Here is a 24,815-nt window from a genome sequence, read left to right as displayed (position 1 = left end):
CTTCTCTCGCTCTCTTTTTCTTTCTCTCTCTCGCTCTCTTTTTCTTTCTCTCTCTCGCTCTCTTTTTCTTTCTCTCTCTCGCTCTCTTTTTCTTTCTTTCTCTCGCTCTCTTTCTCTTCTCGCTCTCTTTCTCTTCTCTCGCTCTCTTTTTCTCTTCTCTCGCTCTCTTTTTCTCTTCTCTCGCTCTTTTTTTCTTTCTTTCTCTCGCTCTCTTTTTCTTTCTTTCTCTCGCTCTCTTTTTCTTTCTCTTCTCTCGCTCTCTTTTTCTTTCTCTCTCTCGCTCTCTTTTTCTTTCTTTCTCTCGCTCTCTTTTTCTTTCTTTCTCTCGCTCTCTTTTTCTTTCTCTTCTCTCGCTCTCTTTTTCTCTTCTCACTCTCTTTTTCTCTTCTCTCGCTCTCTTTTTCTTTCTTTCTCTCGCTCTCTCTCTCTTTTTCTTTCTTTCTCTTGCACATTCATTCCCTCTACGTTCACATTAAACCACAGACAGTTGTATTAAGAATAACACCTTGGTTGATCTCATGTTGTTCCCATTGTGTTTTTATAGTTATTTTGTGGCAATATGATTGAACAATCGGGTGTGCATGCACCTGGGTCCTACATTGCACAAAGGCTGTCCGTTGTGAACAGACGTGTGGCTATTGTGGCTTTAGCCATCCGTCTGTTTGTTACTTTTTCTTTGTCAATTATACGATGTAATTGATGAATGTCATGTAATCAGTGATTTGCCTTTTCTGGGAAAACAACGTGGTGCTTATGTGTGAACTTGGAGAATAACATTGTTGTTGATTTGTTATAGGCTTATAATCATTTCCTTGAACTTTGAACATTTTGCAATAAGAGGTGGATTGTATAATCATGAAAGGGCAATTGGAATTATTTTGTATGTACAGAGATTTTACTATTCATGCATCATTCTGTTTCGAATTCATCTCATTTACTTCAGTTGTGATGAAGGATGCCTACTTTTATACAGCATTGTCATGGCCAATTCTCCTCAAAATGTAAATTACACAGCCGCCGCGCACAGACCTATGTGTTTAATATGAAGCTTTTGTCCACACACCTCAGTTTGGGCCTCAATCTACTGCGAACGACAGAGAACATTACACTTCTCTAAGTTAGCAATGAGTTTTCTAACCATGCAGCTCTCTCTAATACTCAGGATGGCAGAAAGGTCCGCCTTTCTCTGTCAACGCTGTCTTGTGAAATCAGGTGCTTACAAGCTTTTAAAAAGAATCCCCATTATGACAGTCACTTATGGACAGATGATTGAGTGGCTGGGCTCAACGGCGATGCAGTGAACTTTTCTTCTTCCTCCGACTCGCTCTCTCACTCCTCTCTCGTTCCTCCCTCCATTAACTTCAGGAAATGAATAGCATGTGGTTCCTTCCCCAAGTCTTAGCTTTCCTCTCTTGTTGTGGCCAGTTACTCACTCGTACTTTTTAATTGAAGCTTGTTTCCCTCTCCTCTCTTAGCTCCCTCCCTCCCAGCCCAGCTAGGCTCTTAGTGAGTTCAGAGAGCGGTATGCTTTTCAAAGGTACATCATTAGCATTTGTTAGCATGATGAACCCCCCCACAGTAACAGTAACTGCCTACCTTTTGCTCTGCCTTTGGCTCCAACTCAAGCTAACTAGTTAAATCACTATTGTTCCTGTAACAGCAGGTCCCTGGACTGAGGGCAGAACAGATCATTGGTCTAACTTCATCATTTCAATTGTGTTTTATTAACAGTGTTTTGTTTGGATGGGCTGGAGAGGATGTGTGAGATGAGGACCTGGACATGTAACAAGGCCTCTCTTTCTCTCCCATAATGGCTGCCTCCCAAATGGCACCCTATCCCTTATAATATATAGGGAATAGGGTGTCATTTCTGACACGCCCAATGACACATACAGTACAGTAGCACATCTTCCTCTTCCCTGAATAACCTCTTCTCTGACCCCTGATGTTCCCCATCTCTGTATCCCCCCTTTTTTTCAACAGTTTAGGATGGAAGAGTGTGGCGCGTAACCTCTGACCACCGTCCAATTACATGAGCTCACACTAGACTAGCTGTTAAATATAGACATGAAACCTCATCTAGGGCTATTCTAGGGTGGGGCAGGCAGACAGGAGAAACAACCATCCCACGATAAATCCTTCTCTGAGCAGTAGTGTGATGAGGAACATTAGACATAGAGCGAGGAAGGGGGGTTGAAGTTTCTGATTCTCTGTGTGCATCCCAAATTTCACCCTATTCTCCACATAGTTCACTCTTTATTTTTATTTCACCTTTATTTAACCAGGTCGGCCAGTTGAGAACAAGTTCTCATTTACAGCTGTGACCTGGCCAAAGCAGTGCGACAAAAACATCAACACAGAGTTACACATGGGATCAACAAACGTAAAGTCAATAACACAATAGAAAAATCTATATACAGTGTGTGCAAATGTAGTAAGATTAGTGAGGTAAGGCAATAAATAGCCCATAGTGGCAAAATAATTACAATTTAGCATTAACACTGGAGTGATAGATGTGCAGATGATGATGTGCAAGTAGAGATACTGGGGTGCAAAAGAGCAAAAATGAACAATATGGGGATGAGGTAGTTGGGTGGGCTATTTACAGATGGGCTGTGTACAGGTGCAGTGATCGGTAAGCTGTTCTGACACAGCTGATGCTTAAAGTTAGTGAGGGAGATATAAGTCCCCAGCTTCAGTGATTTTTGCAATTCGTTCCAGTCATTGGCAGCAGAAAACTGGAAGGAAAGGCGGCCAAAGGAGGAGTTGGCTTTGGGGATGACCAGTGAAATATACCTGTTGGAGCGTGTGCTACGGGTGGGTGTTGCTAGGGTGACCAGTGAGCTGAGATAAGTCGGGGCTTTACCTAGCAAAGACTTAGATGACCTGGAGCCAGTGGGTTTGGCGATGAATATGAAGCGAGGGCCAGCCAACGAGAGCATACAGGTAGCAGTGGTGGGTAGTGTTTGGGGCTTTGGTGACAAAACGGATGGCACTGTGCTAGACTACATCCAATTTTCTGAGTAGAGTGTTGGAGGCTATTTTGTAAATTACATCGCCGAAGTCAAGGATCGGTAGGATGGTCAGTTTTACAAGGGTATGTTTAGCAGCATGAGTGAAGGAGTCTTTGTTGCAAAATAGGAAGCCGATTGTAGAATTCATTTTGGATTGGAGATGCTTAATGTTCAAATATGGGCCCTGTTCAAAAGTATTGCACCATATAGGGAATAGGGTTCCATTTGATATTGTTCCATTTGGGAGGCAGCCTCTGATTATTTCGCTGAGATGTTGAAACGGCATTTTAGTCAGTCTTCCCCACTCAGTCAGCTCGACTCCCAAATAGCATCATCGTTACAGCCGTCTGTCTGTAGCTCCAGCCTCCTGCCCCAAGGCCACCTCTGTTTTGGAAGGCTGCTGTAAAATAATAAATGTGACGTTGAGGGATGTGTCCTCCACAAGGCTGCCCAAAGCCCTCTCTCTCTCTCTCCTGTCTCTCTCTCTCCCTCTCCCCATCTCTGTGGTTCTTTCTCTCTCCTCTGTCTTAATGCCCAGCCCCAGCCACTGATACATATTAAACATATGGCCTGGGCTTTGCCACCACTCCTCTCAACCCCGTTCTCAGTTACACTCTGTGTGTCCCAAATGACACCCTATTCCCTATGTAGTGCCATACTTTTGACCAGAACCCTATGGGCCCTGGTAAATGTGTGTATATAGGGAATATGGTGCCATTTTGAATGGATCCACTGTTCTGCTCTACCCTACTGGTCTTTGCAGCACTTTGTCGCTGGAGGAGGTGACAGAAGTAAGGCTCTATCGTATTTGTTTATGGCGAGGGACCAGCCCCCTCCCAACCCTTCGATGGCGCCTCATGTTCGCCACGGCCCTGTAATGCGAAAGGGCTTTGATGGTGGACGTCACAGATTTAATTACGCCCTTGAGGAAAAGCTATTAGCTCAGTCAAAAGTCCTCATTTGTTAAATTAAAATTGGAAATGACGTACGAGTAGTCTTTTCAGTGAATTAAAGTTGCAGAGAAAATGAAGTCTTCCCAATAGCACAAAATAACATCTCGTGGTGGGGGGATTTGGCTTCTGTTTAGTGCCATCCATCTCCCCTCTCTCCGGTCCCACTCTGTGTATTTATTTATTGTCATTTATTGATACTGGGTTCCACCTTTCTTTCTTTTTTCTCTTTCCTGACCGGTTCCTCTGTACCGTATAGAGTCCAGAGTACTGTCTTGTCCTGTCTTGTCCGTCCGTCCGTCCGTCCGTCCGTCCGTCTGTCTGTCTGTCTGTCTGTCTGTCTCAGGGTGAAAACCTCAACACTTCAAGTGAGACAGAGGGGAAAGTAATCATTTGAAACTGAGATGAATAACCATTTGCGGTCATTTCTACTAGAACCAAGCTGTGATCCCACTCCCATTAGCAGACAGTGGTAACCCTGTACTCTTCATATAGAGAATATGTAGAGTATCTGCAGTAGCTGATCAGTATGGTGTCGCCACAAGGAGAGCTTATCACAGTCTGTTGTGTGTGCGCGCTTGCATGCGTGCAGGCGTACATATGTGTGTGTGTTAATACCCAGGCCAGCCCTGCAGCATAGAGTCATGCAGCAGTCTTCTCAGCCTCAGTGCCATAAGAGCTGTTTACACTTTTAATTTGTCACGGGGTCTTTCCCCTCAATGCATGAAAGCATGTCATTTTTATTGAATGTTATTCCTTGATGTATTATTCAAGCCGGCCTCCATCCAAAGACAACCGTGAAAAGTGGGGAGATAAAATACCTTCCTTCACACCACACACAGTGCCGTGTGGCAAACGCGTCAGCCTGAGATTTCACCCCAAAACCAAAGTCAAGCCACTGGAATAGGATTTGTGTTTCCTGGGGATATTGAAACCAGTTGACCACAATTTCTTTCCAGTAAGAGAGAGAGAAGAAGTAGAATGTTGGAGAGATTAAACCCCTCACTAAAGAAGAGCCCGACAGACTCCATCACTCTCACCACTAGCTGTCAAAGACACCACACACAAATCACAGTGAGCAGTGAAGTGAGATTACATGTTCTATAATGACTAACACATACCCCAACCCTCTTTCCCTGCCTCCCCTAACCATTCACCAGCTCCCTTATCATGTACTCTGTTAAAGAGAGATCCAGAGCACGGAACAGGATTTGTTGAGTTTCCCATCACCATATCAGTCATACTTTGATATGCGGATGTTGTGTTAGAGAGGTTGAGAAACGGGGAGAGAGTGACTGAATAAGAAAATATAAAGAGAGAGTGACTGAATAAGAAAACGTAAAGAGAGTGTGACTGAATAAGAAAACGTAAAGAGAGAGTGACTGAATAAGAAAACGTAAAGAGAGTGACTGGAAGAGAAAACGTAGAGAGAGTGACTGGAAGAGAAAATGTAGAGATAGAGAGACTGAATAAGAATACGTAAAGAGAGAGTGACTGGAAGAGAAAATGTAGAGATAGAGAGTGACTGAATAAGAAAACGTAAAGAGAGAGTGACTGAATAAGAAAACGTAAAGAGAGAGTGACTGGAAGAGAAAACGTAGAGAGAGTGACTGGGAGAGATAAGGGAGAGCGAGACAGAGGGAAGGCGGAGTGAGAAGGAAGCAGTGTGCTGTGTTGGCTGACCCCTGGCCGTCCGACAGAGGTTCTGCATGTTTTCATAGCTCTGTATCTCCTGGACACGCTGACAGACAGACAGTTGGACAGATGGACAGATCCGAGGAGGCAAGAGGGATGTAGAGTTAGCCAAGGCAATATCCTGACATGGTCTTATCTCTCCATCTCTCCTCTGCTTCCATGGCTTACTGTAGATATTTGGTTATCCAGCCTCACCCCTCACTCTCTCTCTCCAACACTAATAAATACACAGCCAGTAACGCTGTCTAGAGCTCCCCCCATTCTACCCAGAAACATCCTTCACACGGTGTCGGCTAAACAAAGACCTCAACATCTCCCCCACGTCCAGGGAGTAATTTACGAGCTGCTGACAGTTTGAAGGGAAGAGGAGGAGGGAGAGTTGAGGCCCACAACAGGTCATTCAACACCTGTTAGTGTGTCACTGAGGCTGAGAGGCCAAGAAGAGTTCAGGTACTGGACAGTATGTCATCACACTGGATTCAATTGAACAGCTTTGGGTACATAGTATAGAAAATCTTTGAGAAATGTATATCGTAATATTTTCTGTTTATTTTGAAGTGAATTGTTGAATATTACATAATTTAATTATATAGAATTTTCGTGCTCCAAAATGTGTGTGTGTACAGTTGGTTGTGCGTGTTCAAGCGGGCTGGCATGAGTTTGTGTATGTGTTAGTGAGGTCTTCGTGGTTAGATCAGAGGTGAACCTCTCCTGTGGGACTGTGTTAGTGTCAGACTGTGTTAGTGTGTCAGACTGTGTCAGGCCCTTCAGCCTCCATCCCTTCCTCTGGGGGTTTTACTGTCCACCTTGGTTATAGAGATGGACAATAATATCAGGCTGCTCCGCTACTGTTCTCTGATCAATAGCATATGCAGCCCTGTCACCATACTGAACTTTTCCTGTGCTCTCTTTCATCCAAACGGTCCTGACATGTCTGAATAATCCAATAACTCCCAATAAATTCTCTCAAACGGCTAACTCAAAGTGAGACTAGGGGAAGCAGCTGGAAGACTAGCAGCATTCGAGGCACGTGTTCAAGCAAGTGATAACCATTATGGCATCCTCAAGTATTCGCTGAAACTTTTTTCTATTCATGTGTGTTTGTGTGTGTGCGTGGCACATGTGTATTAGTGTGTGGACACACATACACAAACACACACACTCAGTCCTCTGTACAGTCCATGGTCAGGCCAGCCTGTAATGGTTTGAGTGTACATGGCGTGCTTCATGACAAAAGGAAGGATGTAATCAACTAGCAGCACATGCAACACAGGCTTTAAAATACCATGGACATCCTCTACAGAGCTGCAGTCCTGATCTACTGGCATGGGAATACACACTCACACACACGCTATGCCGTTCAGACTGCGGAATGAGGGAGGAAATATCCTGTATTAGGTCCAATGATGTTTTTAATTTGCTGAATAGTAGAGACCAGTACATAAATAATTTGTTCAGACACGAGCACAGTGAAATTGGAGACAATTCAGAGCAAATATATATATTTTGCTACCAATGTACTTAATTTTAAGTCGCCCTCATCTCTTTATTTTACTAAATTGCCTGAAGTGTAATTGTGTTAAAAGCTTGGCTTGTTTTCTGTTCACAGATGTGGCAGTGTTTGAACTTAATATCTCAAACCAGATTTGGCATCATACTCACTACAACATTTGGCAACAATTCTCTCTCCTCATTCTTTCTTTAACTACAGCTTTAGTTCATCTAACAACTCAAACCGCCAGCCTTTATCTTCTCTAAGAGGAGTACCCTGTGTCTGTGTCCCCTCGGCTGGGCTCTCCTACCCACTCAACCTCTCGCTCGCTCACTCACTCTCTCTCTCTCTCTCTCTCGCTCTCTCTCGCTCACTCTCGCTCTCTCTCTCTCTCTCTCAATCATTCTCTCTCTCGCTCTTTTTCTCCCCCCCTGCAGCAAAGCCAAGCCTCTCCCTCAGATCTCCCCCAGTAAGTCCAGTGGAGGAGAGTTCTGTGTGGCTGCTGTCTTTGCTGCCTCACGCTCATGGTACATGACCAACCCCAACATGAAGAGAGAGAAAGGTGAGGGGCTGTAAAGGCTCATCATTAGATCCCACTAGTGCATTAGTATCCTAGCTGTTACCCCCAAAACCATCATCACACTAAAACACTTTCATTTTGTTTTCATTTGGTCATTTAAAAGTTCAAAATCTGTTGGAGAATCGTAAATACCATTGGCCTGGAAACTTTGCTCTGGGTGTCAACCCCTCTTAGCCCCCTGTGTAGACGCAACATTAAGGTCAGGGAAGTAGGAACCCACTCAGTGAGATGCTGGGCATAGTATTCAAAACACTAAGCTAAGTCACAACAACGTGCTCCTCTTACTCCGTAACGTTGACCTGTTGACCTCCTGTTACTCAGACCAGTCCAGCCGGTCAGTGGTGGAGTCCCTCTACATCCTCAGTTGCTATGGCACCCTGGTGGAGCACGTCCTGGAGCCTCGGCCAATCAGCACGGCCCAGAAGATCAGCGATGACACACCCCTGGAGCTCAACACATGTCCACGGGCCTGCTGGAGCCTGGCCAGGTAACTTACCCTTCCTAACACCCACACACACACGCACATATACGCACACACACACACACACACACACACACACACACACACACACACACACACACACACACACACACACACACACACACACACACACACACACACACACACACACACACACACACACACACACACATCAGTGGCGGTCAGTGCAGTTTAAGATTAGGGAGGACATTTTTTTAATGAGCATGGACTTATTTCTATTTCATCATATTGAATAACTGCCATTTATATTCCATTCATCCAGTTCAATGTAACATCGATAGGTTTAGGCTGCTACATGACACTCTAATTTTCCTATACCCATCATGAGGTTGCTACAACCTAGCCTATGAATGAAAGTTTACAATGTAGGTGCACATAGGTCGAGACAAATTTAAGATGACAGTGACACATTCCATACCGCCTCGCACACTCTTGTCTGCATCTAGCATATCTAATCATAACCATCTAGCATATCTAATCATAACCATCTAGCATATCTAATCATAACCATCTAGCATATCTAATCATAACCATCTAGCATATCTAATCATAACCATCTAGCATATCTAATCATAACCATCTAGCATATCTAATCATAATCATCTAGCATATCTAATCATAACCATCTAGCATATCTAATCATAACCATCTAGCATATCTAATCATAACCATCTAGCATATCTAATCATAACCATCTAGCATATCTAATCATAACCATCTAGCATATCTAATCATAACCATCTAGCATATCTAATAATAACCATCAGCCTACATTGTTGTCCCCATATTAGCTAAAGTACCATCCTAGTCAACATAGCTAATAGAACTCATGCGTTAGTAAACCCGCTACAATTATGCTGTTACATGTATAGTCACTAAGCAGTTACACCGGCGGTCGCCGGTGGCAATACATTAATACAACCAAAAGCTCACTTTTACTTGGAAGAGTTCTAGTGTTGTGTTGGATGGTCATAGCCACTTAGCTAACATAGAATCCTTCTGTTTGAGCCGGGTGTTTAAGTAACTGAACTAGCCAGCTGCATTTGCTAGCAGAAATTAATTTGTTCAAAACAGTTCAGCTATTGTCCTTCTCTCTCTTTTAGTCAACTACTCACCAAATGTTATGCACTGCAGTGCTAGCTAGCTGTAGCTTATGCTTTCAGTACTCAATTCATTCTCTGATCCTTTGATTGGGTGGACAACGTGTCAGTTCATGCTGCAAAAGCTCTGATAGATTGGAGGATGTCCTCCGGAAGTTGTCATAGTTATTGTGTAAGTCTATGGAAGGAGGTGAGAACCATGAGCCTCCTAGGTTTCATATTGAAGGCAATGTACCCAGAGGAGGACGGAAGCTAGCTGTCCTCCGGCTACACCATGGTGCTACCCTACAGTGTGCTGTTGAGGCTACTGTAGACCTTCATTGCAAAGCATTGTGTTTTAATCAATTTGATGACGTGCATATATTTCAGTATAGTTTTATCTAAAAAGGATAACTTTCAATGTTTTAAAATCTCTTTATGAAATTCACTGAGGAGGATGGTCCTCCTTTTCCTTCTCTGAGGAGCCTCCACTGACACACACACATGCGCGCACACACACACACACACACACACACAGTTTTCCCGCTCTGTTAAGCTGTGGTTCATGTTATGAAGATTTACATACAGTAATATATTGTACAGTTATACAGTTGTGTGTGTGTGTGATTTATACAGTAGTGTGTGTGACATTATCATATTAAACTTTTTTTTATAGGAGTCATATATGTTCTAACATATTGTATGTATAACCTAGTTATAAAATAATATTGGATACAGTGAAAACATATTATGCTGCAGAATCCCATTCATCCTTGTCAAATGAGCAGCTGGAACCAGATATAAAGTTCTGCTGCTGTGGCCCAGTTCTCTGTGATCAGACTACCGCTATGTAGGACAAAACACATGTGATGTTCATGTTGTACACTACAGTACTGTATGTAACTACTATAGTATACACACCTTCATATGTTATATCTGTCTCTGTACTGCCAGGCTCCAGGGACCACAGTCTATTTACACCCAGCAGGGGCACTGCTCTATACATCTGGCCCTCAATCTGCAGCCTTTGTTTTACCAGAGCTCTATTTTGTAATTGTGGATCACCAAAAGGGTCCTAAATGGTTAAAAGTAGTGTACTACATTGGGAATAGGGTGCCATTTGGGACACCTCCTGATATTTTCTTCTCTGTAATTGAGTTGTGTGTTTCTCTTCTATGTTGTTTGGTTGTTACAGGACTCCACTGTGGAATGAGCTCCAGCCTCCCTTTCTCTCCAACCACCCTCTGGTGCTGGCCTCTGACCTGGTGCAATATTACCAATACCTCCTGGCTGGATGTAAGTGTTATACACTGTGTGTGTGTGTACTCTTCTCTGTATGTGTATATAAATACTCTTTGTACGTGTGTGTGTGTGTACCAAGCTCCATTAGACCTGTGCCAGAGCTGAAGGACTCTCTATGGGAGATTGTCTTCACCCACTTATTGGTGACATGCTGAGGAGTAGGACCCTTTCAGCCATCCTCCATTACTTCCCTGTTCCCTCTTAAAACCCTCAGTGGAGATCCAACATCTTTCCATCACTCCATCTGAGTAGTGCTCTGGTCTCAGATCCCTTATCACATGAACTGTCAGCTTTCCATCACTCCATCTGAGTAGTGCTCTGGTCTCAGATCCCTTATCACACGAACTGTCAGCTTTCCATCACTCCATCTGAGTAGTGCTCTGGTCTCAGATCCCTTATCACACAAACTGTCAGCTTTCCATCACTCCATCTGAGTAGTGCTCTGGTCTCAGATCCCTTATCACACAAACTGTCAGCTTTCCATCACTCCATCTGAGTAGTGCTCTAGTCTCAGATCCCTTATCACACGAACTGTCAGCTTTCCATCACTCCATCTGAGTAGTGCTCTAGTCTTAGATCCCTTATCACACGAACTGTCAGCTTTCCATCACTCCATCTGAGTAGTGCTCTAGTCTCAGATCCCTTATCACACGAACTGTCAGCTTTCCATCACTCCATCTGAGTAGTGCTCTAGTCTTAGATCCCTTATCACACGAACTGTCAGCTTTCCATCACTCCATCTGAGTAGTGCTCTAGTCTTAGATCCCTTATCACACGAACTGTCAGCTTTCCATCACTCCATCTGAGTAGTGCCCTAGTCTTAGATCCCTTATCACATGAACTGTCAGCTTTCCATCACTCCATCTGAGTAGTGCTCTAGTCTTAGATCCCTTATCACACGAACTGTCAGCTTTCCATCACTCCATCTGAGTAGTGCTCTGGTCTGTCAGCTTTTCATCCGTTCTGTTCCATCTGTACGGCACTTTGAATCAAGCCTTTGTCACTGTATGTCTCTTTGTCTATCTCCTCTGAACAAGTCAGCATCACAACGCTAACAGCTCAACCAACTCCACTCAACTCATTCAAATGAAGCCAATTAGCCAGCCTCCAAACTCCTCCTAACTCAATAACAAGTACAAAGATCACCAAGCACTTTAGGTTGACATGTGAAAGGCTGTGGAGGCTGGAGATGGCAGAAGGAAGAAGACGACAACTCTGGGGGGCAGAGTGCACACGGATGGCCACACATTTAATTTATCCTCCGTTTCAGTGTGCGTTGTTGCATTAGCTACATAATCATAAACATAAATCAGTAATTAGCTCCTGAAGTGCCGTTGGGGCAAATCCCCTTCTCCTCCCGTGTGCCTGTTCTTCTGTCTCCTCTATTCTACACTAAATTGTCTGCTTCCCAAATGGCACCCTATTCCCTACTTAGTGTATTACTTTTGACCAGGGCCCTATGGTCAACTGTAGTGCACTATAGGGAATGGGGTGCCATCTGGGAGGTAGACGTTCTCCCAGTGCTCAGGGCTGGGCGGGTAGGATATTTTCTCAAATTAGTTCCAATAGTCCTTTCTAGTGTCAGAGCGATGAAGTCAAGTTGGTGTGACGGGTCGGGCAGCGGGCATCGGCACTGGGTTTAGTGTGACTCTGTCCTGCGAGAAGGCAGAATGATTTAGTCTCAGTGCTCTCTCACATTTAGCTCTAATTAGTGATGGACAAAATATCACCGCCTGCCCCACCTCGTCTGTCCCTCCCTTGCCCCCGTTCCTCCTGCCAGCCAAGCAGCACCAACCCTAATGCACTCACACACCCAGGTCAATACAATATGCACATCATTTGTCGTCTTGTACTTCTTCTACCCATCGTTCTGCTCTGCCCCCGGGTCGTTTCCTGCATGCTGCTACGGCTCATGGAGTGCCACCTTTCATTCCTCCACTTTGCACCCGAGCATCGACTGAAAGTTCTGTTTCACAACACGGTGCCTCCGCTCAGCCCGCCAGAAATTGGCTGTGCAGAGAGGGAGTGATCCAGGGCGGGCGATCTGACCCCGGGATGCATTATGCTACGCTACACTACAGGACACACACGCACACGCACACACACACACACACACACTGTTGGCTCTGTGGGCCTCTGCATAAAGATCAGGGCTTATGAAGGGAGAAGCTGATACTCTCCTCCCTGCTCCGGTACAAACTACACTATCAGGGTCTAGTTTACATAGTAGTACATACTACCCCAAACGTCAACAAGCAGAAGGACATAGTGACGGGAGGAAAAAGAGAAAGGGTTTGGAAGAAAGAGACTGAGACAAAGCGAGAGGAAGAGAAACGGAGATGGATGAAAGAAAAGTGTCAAAGATAAAGACTGAGAGGGGTATGATTAATCACGGGCCCCTTTTAGATCTGCAAATGAGTCTGTGTATTCAGGGACCTAGCTGGGTTCCACAACCTTCTAGAGCATGGGGTTAGAGGGTTTACATGTTGTGTGATTGACAGCAACTGCTCTCTCTATATTGGATGACCGGTGTGATTAAAAATGCATGTTGCTGTGGAGGGAGGGATGGAGCTCATGCCAGCCTAGCCGGAGAGGAGCCTCGCAGGCTGGTGATAAAAAGCAGCGGTGGCGCCACTTCATGGTCACTATCTCCACCTGTCCATCTGCCCAGCCCACTGGCACCGCTCTGGGCCCGCTCTGCTCTGGGCCACAGCCGGGTAAACAGCAGCCCCACCACCCTGCTGGGGATGATAAGAGACCGAGAGAGAAGTGCACACAGACACACGAACACACACACACACACACTCACAGATAGACACACACACACTAACACACACATACACACACTAACACATACACACAGACAGGGACACAGAGACAGAGAGATATGAAGAGGCGATAAGGAAGCCTCATAAATGCTGTCTCAGTCCAGCTTTGATGGCTCAGGGAATCCTCACTGTGGTGTGGATGGCTCAATAAGCCAGTTAGGAGAAACAGAGACCCTTTTCATTCTAAAAGGCCCAAAATGAATGAATGAATAGGGCCAATTTGTGTTGCCCTGAGGTGTCAGAGTAGATTTAATCCTGCGGTCGGATCCCTTAGAATAACACCACCACACGATTGATGAATGTGAGGCTTTTTTCCGTCCTTATTTGCAGCATTCATTCCTGAAATTCAGGGCATATTTTCCCACCTCTGGTCTTGATGTTTTTTTGAAGCTAGGGGGCTGTATTTACATAGCTGTCTGTCGTGTGTGTGTTCAGACACCTCTTCCCCGGCCGCAAGACTTCGCCGAGGCAAACATGGCGTGAATAATTTACCTCCCTGCTCTTCTGGCTGGCTCCTCTGAATTCTCTGAGTAGGCTAGGCACCTCAGTGGTGGCTGCGCTGGTGCTTTTAGGCCCTGGTCTCCCCCTAGTTTCAAGTTTTATTAGTGGTATATACTAGAGGTCGACCGATTAATCGGAACGGACGATTAATTAGGGCCGATTTCAAGTTTTCGTAACAATCGGAAATCGGTATTTTTGGGCGCTGATTTGCGGATTTAAAAAAAATTATAATAATAATTAATTAATAAAATAATAATAAAAATGTATACCTTTATTTAACTAGGCAAGTCCGTTAAGAACACATTCTTAGTTTCAATGACGGCCTAGGAACGGTGTGTTAACTGCCTCGTTCAGGGGCAGAACGACAGATTTTCACCTTGTCAGCTCGGGGGATCCAATCTTGCAACCATACAGTTAACTAGCCCAGCGTAATAACGACCTGCCTCTCTCTCATTGCACTCCACAAGGAGACTGCCTGTTATGCGAATGCAGTAAGCCAAGGTAAGTTGCTAGCTAGCATTAAACTTATCTTATAAAAAACAATCAATCATAATCACTAGTTAACTACACATGGTTGATGACATTACTAGATATTATCTAGCGTGTTCTGCGTTGCATATAATCTGACTGAGCATACAAGTGTCTAAGTATCTGACTGAGCGGTGGTAGGCAGAAGCAGGCGCATAAACATTCATTCAAATAGCACTTTTGTGCGTTTTTGCCAGCAGCTCTTCGTTGTGCGTTTATGACTTCAAGCCTATGTAACCGAAGTGAAATGGCTAGCTAGTTAGCGCACGCTAATCGCGTTTCAAACGTCACTCGCTCTGAGCCTTCTAGTAGTTGCTCCCCTTGCTCTGCATGGGTAACGCTGCTTCAATGGTGGCTGTTGTTGTTGTATTGCTGGTTCGAGTCCAGGGAGGAGCGATGAGAGGGACGGAAGCTATACTGTTACACTGGCAATACTATAAGAACATCCAATAGTCAAAGGTTAATGAAATACAAATGGTATAGAGGGAAATAGTCCTATAATTCTTCTTACCTGGGAATATTGAAGACTCATGTTAAAAGGAACCACCAGCTTTCATATGTTCTCAAGTTCTGAGCAAGGAACTGAAACGTTAGCTTTCTTACATAGCACATATTGCACTTTTACTTTCTTCTCCAACACTTTGTTTTTGCATTATTTAAACCAAATTGCACATGTTTCAGTATTTGCTTGAGGCTAAATTGATTTTATTGATGTATTATATAACCTCTTGAAACTCCCCATCCCGGATCCGGGATCGTGACTAAAGCCTCAGGCTCATTAGCATAATGCAACGTTAACGATTTCTGAAAATCGCAAATAAAATTAAAATAATGCGTTTGCTCTCAAGCTTAGCCTTTTCTTAACAACACTGTCATCTCAGATTTTCAAAATATGCTTTTGAACCATAGAAATGGACTAATTTGTGTAAGAGTATGCAAAGCTAGCATAGCATTTTGTGTAGCATGTAGCATGCAACATTTTCACAAAAGCCAGATAACCAAATAAATAAAATCATTTACCTTTGAAGAGCTTCTGATGTTTTCAATGAGGAGACTCTCAGTCACATGCCAAATGCGCAGTGTTTCCTGAAAGCGTCTGTGTGTAGGAGAAATCGTTCCGTTTTCTACATTGCGCCTGGCTACTGAAACGAACCGAAAATGCAGTCACCTACAACGTAAAACTTTTTCCGGATTAACTACATAATATCGACCGAAACATGGCAAACGTTGTTTGGAATCAGTCCTCAAGGTGTTTTTTCACATATCTCTTCATTGACATGCAGTTCGTGGAAGCTTGCTTTACTCTCTGTATTCCTTGGAAAAATACTGGCAGGTGACTTTTGCGCACCAATTTCGGCGCAGGACACCGGGCGGACACGTGGTAAATGTGGTCTCTTATGGTCAATCTTCCAATGATCTGCCTACAAATACGTCACAATGCTGCAGACACCTTGGGGAAACGACAGAGAGGGTTGATTCATTCCTCTTGCGTTCACAGCCATATAAGGAGATCATGACAAACAGAGCCTCAAAAATCCTTGTCATTTCCTGGATGCCATCTCATCTTGGTTTTGCCTGAAGCTCACGTTAAAGGGCACGCACAGAGAAGATCTTTGTATTTCTGGACACGTCAGAGTGTTTTCTTTCGAACAGTAGTCGAGCATCTTTTGCATAGTCGAGCATCTTTTTGTGACAAAATATCTTGTTTAAAACGGGAACGTTTTTCATCCAAAAATGAAATTGCGCCCCTAGAGTTCCAAGAAGTTAAAATAAGTGTTCATTCAGTATTGTTGTAATTGTCATTATTAAAAATTAAAAAATCTGCTTTTTTGGTACTCCAATAATCGGTATCAGCGTTGAAAAATCATAATCGGTCGCTACACATGGAATACACTGTCCAACGAAATGCTTACTTGCAAGTTCCTTCTTGACAATGCAACAACAATAAATATTAAAAGATAACAATACGAATATAAAGTCTAGCCCCCAGCTTCCTTTCATAATGTAGTAACTGGCGGCTGGCTGTCTCCTGGGCCTTCCACCATGGCGTCGTCAATCACTGCTAATTGGCTGAGTGAGAGACTTCCGAGGCCTGCAGAAGCTGACCTTCACCGCTGGGCGGTTTGGTAAAGAGAAAGTGGGGAAGGATCAGCCATGGACAAGCCTTATCAGATCGTGACATTATCCCAACGGGCCTGCCTAATGGTCAAAAGGAGCTTCCCAAATGAGCGCGAGAGTGACAGAGAGAGACAGAGAGAGAGAGACAGAGAGAGAGAGACAGAGTGACAGAGACAGAGAGAGACAGAGAGAGACAGAGAGAGAGAGACAGAGTGACAGAGAGACAGAGTGACAGAGACAGAGTGAGAGAGAGAGAGACAGAGAGAGAGAGACAGAGTGACAGAGAGAGAGGTTAGAGGTAGAACGGAAGGGACAGGCCAGGCAACTAGACAATGAGGCTGACCACCACTGAACAGATCAGATCATTAGTCGTATCTCTCCCCAGAGATCAACCCGGATCAATACCTGGCCCTGCTTTGTTCTGGGTCTGCTCACGATACCTGCTGTTACTGCTACCTGCATCCGTCAGACAACTCACTCTGTCTGAAATTGCACACTATTCCGGATATAGTGCACTACTTTTGACCAGTGAACTATATAGGTACTAGGGTGATATATTGGACGCACCCCTGCACTACCTACTGCTACTGGCCTTGACCAGACCACTCACTGAGTCTCTCCTCTGGTCAGCAGAACTAGACCACATCCTCTCAGAGCCACAGAGACACAGGCTCTTTAAGATTGCTTAAGAAAGGTTTTAAAACCACTTGTTTTTTAGTGTGTTTTACCAGAACAGGGGATTTTTCAAAGAATAACACCAATCAGATTTGCCTGGTAAACACCACCAATTATAATTTTTTCTACTTGTTAGGAATGGTTATAATAGTCATTTCAGATGGTAATCTTTGCTATCAACCATCACTAAAACAAATATCCCGCCTTGTGATGATTAATTAGTACACTGTTTTCACATTGTGTTGTCACTGGACTGAAACATTTTTGTGCATGTTATGGCACTTCCCTATTGAAGGTAGAGTAGAGCTCTGTTTGCTAACACCCCCCCCGATGATTATAGGGAGGCACTATATATGTGGGCACTCATTTGCATATCATTAAACTAATGTCATATACAGTGTCAACGTTTATGATCCCTGTGTTTAATGTACAGTTACAAGATGACATGTCGTCACACCCTGAGTTGTCCTGATTGACTGACTCATTGGCTGACAACATGGTAACGACTGGACTGGAAACGACTACGAGTAATGAGAGCACAGCACAAGAGAACACCACAGCAACTGTCACAAGTTCTGCTGCAACAGTGGGCCACAAACAGATGCAGGTATGTGTCTGTGGTTGGAGGAAAGTTACATCACACCATGGGCTGAGGATCCACCAGGGGAAAAAGGGGTGTTTGGGTAAAGAGAGACAGAGAACTCGCATTGATTACTTTCTGCGAAAGCGATCAAATCAGTCGAATGAAGCACAGCAACTGGACGCAAACCATAGTTTGCAGTGCATCAGTACCACTGTCATGGAGGACATAAACTCAAGCACCGAAGTAGCAACTGAGGTGGAACCAACAACAGGAGTGGAACTCACCCAGCCTCCCAGACCTGCAGTCGAGAGGAGACTACCAGGGCACAGACCGTATGTGAAGTGGCCTGGCGCCAGTGACAAGAAGTTGTGGGAAACAGTGAATACTGACCTTACCTTGACCCTCGAGAGACTTCGAGGCACAGTGGAGAAGAAGTTGGAGAGGATGGGGGACATCATCTATGAGTACGGGACAGAAAGATTTGGAGTGGAAGAGGCAAAAGGCGGGAGAAAGGTTCCAACCCCACCAGTTTCCAGGAGGCAACAAGAAATCAAGCGCCTCGTTCAAGAAAGGCGGCAGCTTAAGACACAGTGGAAGAAGGCCTCGGAAGTGGAAAAGAAGGGCATAGAGGCACTTCAGGCTGACATCAAAACCCGGTTGGCATCCCTCCGTAGAGCAGAGAACCTACGGAAACGCAGAAGGAAGAAAGAACAAACTAGAACTCGATTCTACAAAGATCCTTTCAAGTTCCTTAAAAGTCTCTTCACAAAGGAAAAAAGTGGAGCTCTAAAAACAACAAAGAAAGACCTAGAGGAGCACCTGAGAACAACAAACTTTGACTCAAAGCGACATGAACATCTGGCCATCCCATCAGATATCCCACCCATTGAACCCCCAGAACATCATATTGAGATCAGCCCTCCGACATGGAAAGAGGTGGAAAACACAGTTCGACGGGCAAGAACAGCATCAGCCCCGGGGCCAAATGGAGTCCCGTACAAAGTGTATAAGAACGCACCAGACGTCCTGAGGTTCCTCTGGAGGCTTATGAGAACAGCTTGGCAGAAGAAGATAATACCCAAAGTGTGGCGTAGGGCTGGCGGGGTCCTGATCCCTAAGGAGAAGGATGCAGTGAACATCAGCCAATTCCGCCCAATCTCCTTATTGAATGTCGAGGGTAAAATCTTCTTTAGGGTCATTGCCCAGAGGATGGCCGAGTACCTGCAAAGGAATGTGTACGTCGATACATCTGTACAGAAGGCAGGAATATCAGGGTTCTCTGGCTGCTTGGAACATTCCAGCATGATCTGGCACCAGATCCAAATGGCCAAGGTGGAGAAAAGGGACCTCCATGTAGTCTTCCTCGACCTCGCCAATGCATTTGGCTCTGTGCCCCATGAACTCCTGTGGTCTGCCTTCAGATTTTTCCACATATCGGACACCATCACAAACCTGGTGAAGTCGTACTTCCAGGATCTGCAGTTCTGCTTCACCACCTCAGAGTTCACCACCTCATGGCAGTGCCTGAATGTAGGTATAATGGCGGGATGTACCATTTCTCCGTTGGCATTCACAATGGCAATGGAGGTTATCATCAGATCCTCAAAATGGGTTGCTGGTGGACAGCGAGTCGACTCTGGTTTCCGCCTCCCTCCACTCAGAGCCTACATGGACGACATTACAACATTGACCACCACTGTCCCATGCACCAGGAGACTGCTCAGAAAACTCGAGGAGAACATCAGCTGGGCCCGTATGAAGATTAAACCATCCAAGTCACGCAGCATCTCGATTGTGAAGGGAGTACTCTCTGACCTGAAATTCTTAATCGGAGATGACCAAATCCCAACAGTGTCTGAGCAGCCGGTAAAAAGCCTTGGAAGGTGGTATGATGCAAGCCTGAAGGACAAAGACCAGGTGCAACAGCTGCGCAAAGACATCAGTAGTAGCCTACAGTCCATCGACAACACCCAGCTACCTGGAAAGTTAATGGCCTGGTGTCTGCAGTTTGGTCTCCTACCCCGGGTGTTGTGGCCCTTAGCACTGTATGAGGTTCCAATCTCAACAGTGGAGAAGATGGAAAGAGGAGTCACAGGCTACTTAAAGTTGTGGCTCGGAGTTCCACGATGCCTTACCACCATAGGCCTCTATGGAGATGGTGTCCTCAAGCTGCCCCTCACCAGTCTAACAGAGGAATTCAAGTGTGCAAAACCAGGCTCCAGATGACACTGAATGAATCTCGAGACCCAGTGGTGAGCAACAACGCGCCGACCTTGGCAACTGGGCGCAAATGGAGGCCAGGAAAAGCAGTCCAGGAGGCAACAGCAGCCCTCAGACATGCTGACATTGTGGGTCATGTTCAGCAAGGAAGAGGAGGCCTTGGGCTAACTAGCCGTGCTGCTTGGAGTAAGGCCACTGCACCAGAGCGGCGGAAGATGGTAGTGCAGTAAGTACGCCATCAGGAGGAGGCTGAAAGGAGGGCCAAGGCAGTCTCTCTTGCCAAACAGGGACAGTGGACTCGATGGGACAGTGTGGAGAAGAGGAAGATCAGCTGGAAGGATCTGTGGGCCATGGAAGCGAGGCGGTTGAGCTTTTCAATCAGAGCAACATATGACGTCCTTCCAACACCAGTTAATTTTCACCAATGGTATGGTGAAGATCCGGACTGTGCCCTCTGTTCCATGCCAGCCAACCTCAGGCACATTCTCACAGGGTGTAAAACAAGCCTCACCCAGGGACGCTACACTTGGCGTCACAACCAAGTCCTTAAAAACCTTGCGTCCGCCCTGGAGGACAAGCGAGCTGCCACCAACTCCCTACCACCCACAGCAGCATCACACTCCTTACGGACAAACTTTGTCCGCGAAGGGGTTAAACCACCGAAGAGCGGCTCTACACCATTAGAGCGAGACCAGCTCCGCTTGGCCCGCGACTGGAAAATGCTAGCTGACATTGGCCGGCAACTTGTGTTTCCTCCGGAGATCGCAACCACCACCCTAAGACCTGACATGGTGCTCTGGTCCTGTTCACTCAATAAGGTCTTCATCATTGAGCTCACAGTACCCTGGGAAAACTCAGTAGATGAGGCTTATGAGCGAAAACATCTGCGCTATGCTGATCTAGCTGCCGAAGCACGGCATCATGGCTGGAACACAGAAGTCCGACCAGTTGAGGTGGGCTGCAGAGGTTTTGTGGCAACATCTACAACCAGACTGCTTAGAGACCTGGGAATTAAGGGCCAGAGCCAGCGTTCGGCAATCAAAGCTGTATCAGAGGCGGCAGAAGGCAGCAGTCAGTGGCTCTGGATGAAGAGGAAAGACCCCAGCTGGGCCCCGAAGTGAGAGGGCCAGGAGGTATGCGGTCAACAATGCTTGACTCAGGGAGGAGGACGCCCCTGCCATGCATAGTCCCATGGGATGTTGGCTATCAACAACAAGGCAACTCCTATGACTAATTGGGAATGGGACGCAAGCGTAGGATTGATCACCCTGTCGCTGGCCGCCTTTGGGGAGGGTGTATAGTGTGAAAGGCCGAAACACCCTAGGAACCAAAGGTACACTACTGACGATGCGCTCCCCAAATTTAACCACGTTCACTGTTTATTAACTCTTGGAAGTGCTTGCACAACGGATAGTAACATCTCATCCTGTGTTCTTGGAATCTGAACAGAATGATCCTGTGTTTGTTTATTGTGAAGAGAATTTGCAGCTGAATGCACTCATGACTCCTTTCAATGCTCACCAATATTGTATAACTTAGCCAGTCATGTTGGCAATAGAACAAGCTTTCAAATGATGCCCACCTGACCCAGATTGCTTTTTATAATGTGTTGTTTTGGGATTGCATAAGGAACAACAGTAATTGTGACACAGTAATGGGTGGGGATGCAGGGTTTTGTTCTAGTAACTCAACGGCACATCTAGGAGAGCTTAAAAAAAGCACCTATAGTGTGAAGACACTTCTTTGAGTCATAAAAGTGCAATGAAATTATTAAGGATCTATGCACTATTTGGAGAGGTGGTTGGAAACTTGGAGACACCAGTTAGTCATCTCTCTCAAACCCCTGTGATTTATTCGTCTTATGTTGCACCTACCCTACATTTACCAGGAATATTCTTATGTTACTCGAGGAATGCAGAGTATTTTGTTATCGACAAATTTGGCGAAAAGTACATGTAAAATGCACGTAAAGTCAACAGTGTAATGTTTGGATTCTTGTGTCAGGTGAACTGTTGTCCTCAACTTTTGGTATAATAAATTACCAAACTCTTACCTTTCAATTGCTACTATGCTTTTGCATTTCAATTTATCCCTATCCATATAGGCTAATTACCATGAGTGTAAAGGGTTAAGAGTCCCTAATGACAGTAAAAACATCCGAACCAATGGCTCTCTGTCGATCTATCTATATATCAATCCAGCCACTCACTCTGATAGATATGTCTTTAAATGTTTGGTTGGCTCAGTCTGTCTCTATATCCCTGCATTTCCTAATACACACACACACAACACACAGAGCCAGGTCTGACTGCGCTTGACCCTTGGGGATGACCACTGCCTCCCCACTCAGGAGCCTGTCCGGCTCTCTCAGGCCAATGGAACCACTCCGCCCCTGTCGCCGTAACCCGATCCAGCCAGCCAGAAACTGCTCCAAAGCATCAATAATTAATTAGGGAACAGCTATTGCCCCCAAGGGGTCATAGAGCAAGAGTAGAGTTGGTGGGAGCGAGAGAGGGATACAGGAAGGAAGGGTAGTAATGATTTTGTTTAATAAGTAACACAAGCAGGCTTTGTTCTTCTGCCATTAGAGAGCAACCTAAGGTATCAAAGGATCTGGCTAGGAACCACACACACCTTCACCACACCCGTCTCTCCAGAGCAGGAGAGAGCAGTGTGGTGCAAGCTTTTAGGGAAACGAGGGCAGCCTTTCTGCAGTGGAAGAGGGTCAGTCGAGGTATTTGTTACAGCACTGCTGTGTGTGGTGTCAAGCCGACAAGCACGTCTCCTTAAGAAGCCTCCCAACACCTGCTCTACCCACGAGAGAGACAGAGAAAAAGCAGGAGAGTGAGGGAGAGAAAAGGCGAGAGAGCGAGGGAGAGAAAAGGCGAGGGAGAGAAGGCGAGAGAGCGAGGGAGAGAAAAGGCGAGAGAGCGAGGGAGAGAAAAGGCGAGAGAGCGAGGGAGAGAAAAGGCGAGAGAGCGAGGGAGAGAAAAGGCGAGGGAGAGAAGGCGAGAGAGCGAGGGAGAGAAAAGGCGAGGGAGAGAAGGCGAGAGAGCGAGGGAGAGAAAAGGCGAGAGAGCGAGGGAGAGAAAAGGCGAGAGAGCGAGGGAGAGAAAAGGCGAGAGAGCGAGGAGAGAAAAGCGAGGAGAGAAGGCGAGAGAGCGAGGGAGAGAAAAGGCGAGAGAGCGAGGGAGAGAAAAGGCGAGGGAGAGAAGGCGAGAGAGCGAGGGAGAGAAGGCGAGAGAGCGAGGGAGAGAAAAGGCGAGGGAGAGAAGGCGAGAGAGCGAGGGAGAGAAAAGGCGAGGGAGAGAAGGCGAGAGAGCGAGGGAGAGAAAAGGCGAGGGGGGGCAAAAGAGACAGCAGCGCCTTGTGCGCTCCAGATGAGAACTTGACAACTTTATTAGTCATTCCCACATTAAACAAATTCACCACAGACTGACACGGGATGGGGGGCGCTAGGCCCTGAAGTGCCAGGAGAAAAGACTGATTCTACACTTTAAGCTTCATTCTCCACGCCTGCTTATTCCAGCCTCCAACTACGCCATCTGTCTGGGTGCCTCTCTCTCTGTGCCGCTGACGGGCCTCACACACACGCGCACGCTCACTCACACACACACACAAGCACGTACACACACACACACATGTTCTCTCTCACTCACACTTACACATGCTCCTTCACACACTCAGGCACATATATGCCCAAATGCCCTTTTGCTCTCTTTCCTCCCCCCTCTCTCGACCTAACTGAGTGTCAGAGACACTAGACAACAAGAAAAGCTCACGCTGTCTGTCTGTCTCGCTCTCTCGCCCGCCGCCCGCCCGCCCGCTCTAACAAACACTATCTCCCTCTCTCTGTGTCCACAGTGGTGCCCCCTGGAAGCCCTGGCCCTGTCTCGCCCGCCGCCCGCTCTAACAAACACTATCTCCCTCTCTCTGTGTCCACAGTGGTGCCCCCTGGAAGCCCTGGCCCTGTCTCGCCCGCCGCCCGCTCTAACAAACACTATCTCCCTCACTCTGTGTCCACAGTGGTGCCCCCTGGAAGCCCTGGCCCTGTCTCGCCCGCCGCCCGCTCTAACAAACACTATCTACCTCTCTCTGTGTCCACAGTGGTGCCCCCTGGAAGCCCTGGCCCTGTCTCGCCCGCCGCCCGATCTAACAAACACTATCTCCCTCTCTCTGTGTCCACAGTGGTGCCCCCTGGAAGCCCGGGTCCTGTCACGCGCCACGAGTCTTACGACAGCCTGACGTCGGACCACAGCGGACAGGAGGACGAGGAGTGGCTCTCACAGGTGAGACGGGCACTGCCCAGCTGGCACCTTTTTCAGTGATAATTTACTCAACGTCATGAAACACACCAGCACTAACAGGTAATCTAAGGGGTTGAGGCTCAGTTACTGGTAGAGCAGGTTTGTTAGTCCACCAGGAATGGATTGAGGAATCATTCCAATCTATAGCAATATCAAAGCATTTGCATCATCTGCACTTCACATGTCCTATGGTGGCTAGAGAGGGACAGTCACCCCTTCAAGAGCCTATTGCCCAGCAAACTATTTATTTTCTGTGATTAGTGATTCATTTGAAGGTATAAAACGATATATGAACTGACCAGGACTCTCATTTTTAATATGGTGCAAATATTCCTTTTTGAATATGTTTTTCTAAAGACACATTGAACAGCTAATAATAGTCAAATCATAGTGTAAAAGCAGGTGTGCTTGTTTTACTATTTTTCTGGTGTAAATCTGAGT

The 24,815-nt window shown here is 46.0% G+C and overlaps 1 protein-coding gene across 1 annotated transcript in view; it reads left to right on the top strand.

Moving 5' to 3' along the window:
• LOC135552849 (BCAS3 microtubule associated cell migration factor-like) overlaps positions 1 to 24,815 on the top strand; it is a 350,870-nt gene that overhangs the window by 127,353 nt on the left and 198,702 nt on the right. The window contains 4 exon segments of the mRNA XM_064984756.1: positions 7,589 to 7,713; positions 8,053 to 8,218; positions 10,508 to 10,608; positions 24,256 to 24,356. Of these exon segments, the coding sequence (XP_064840828.1) occupies positions 7,589 to 7,713; positions 8,053 to 8,218; positions 10,508 to 10,608; positions 24,256 to 24,356 (493 nt within the window).

Source organism: Oncorhynchus masou, chromosome 13, assembly GCF_036934945.1.
Source record: "Oncorhynchus masou masou isolate Uvic2021 chromosome 13, UVic_Omas_1.1, whole genome shotgun sequence".
Classification (NCBI taxonomy): Eukaryota; Metazoa; Chordata; class Actinopteri; order Salmoniformes; family Salmonidae; genus Oncorhynchus; species Oncorhynchus masou.
This window is presented reverse-complemented; position numbering and strand designations above follow the sequence as displayed.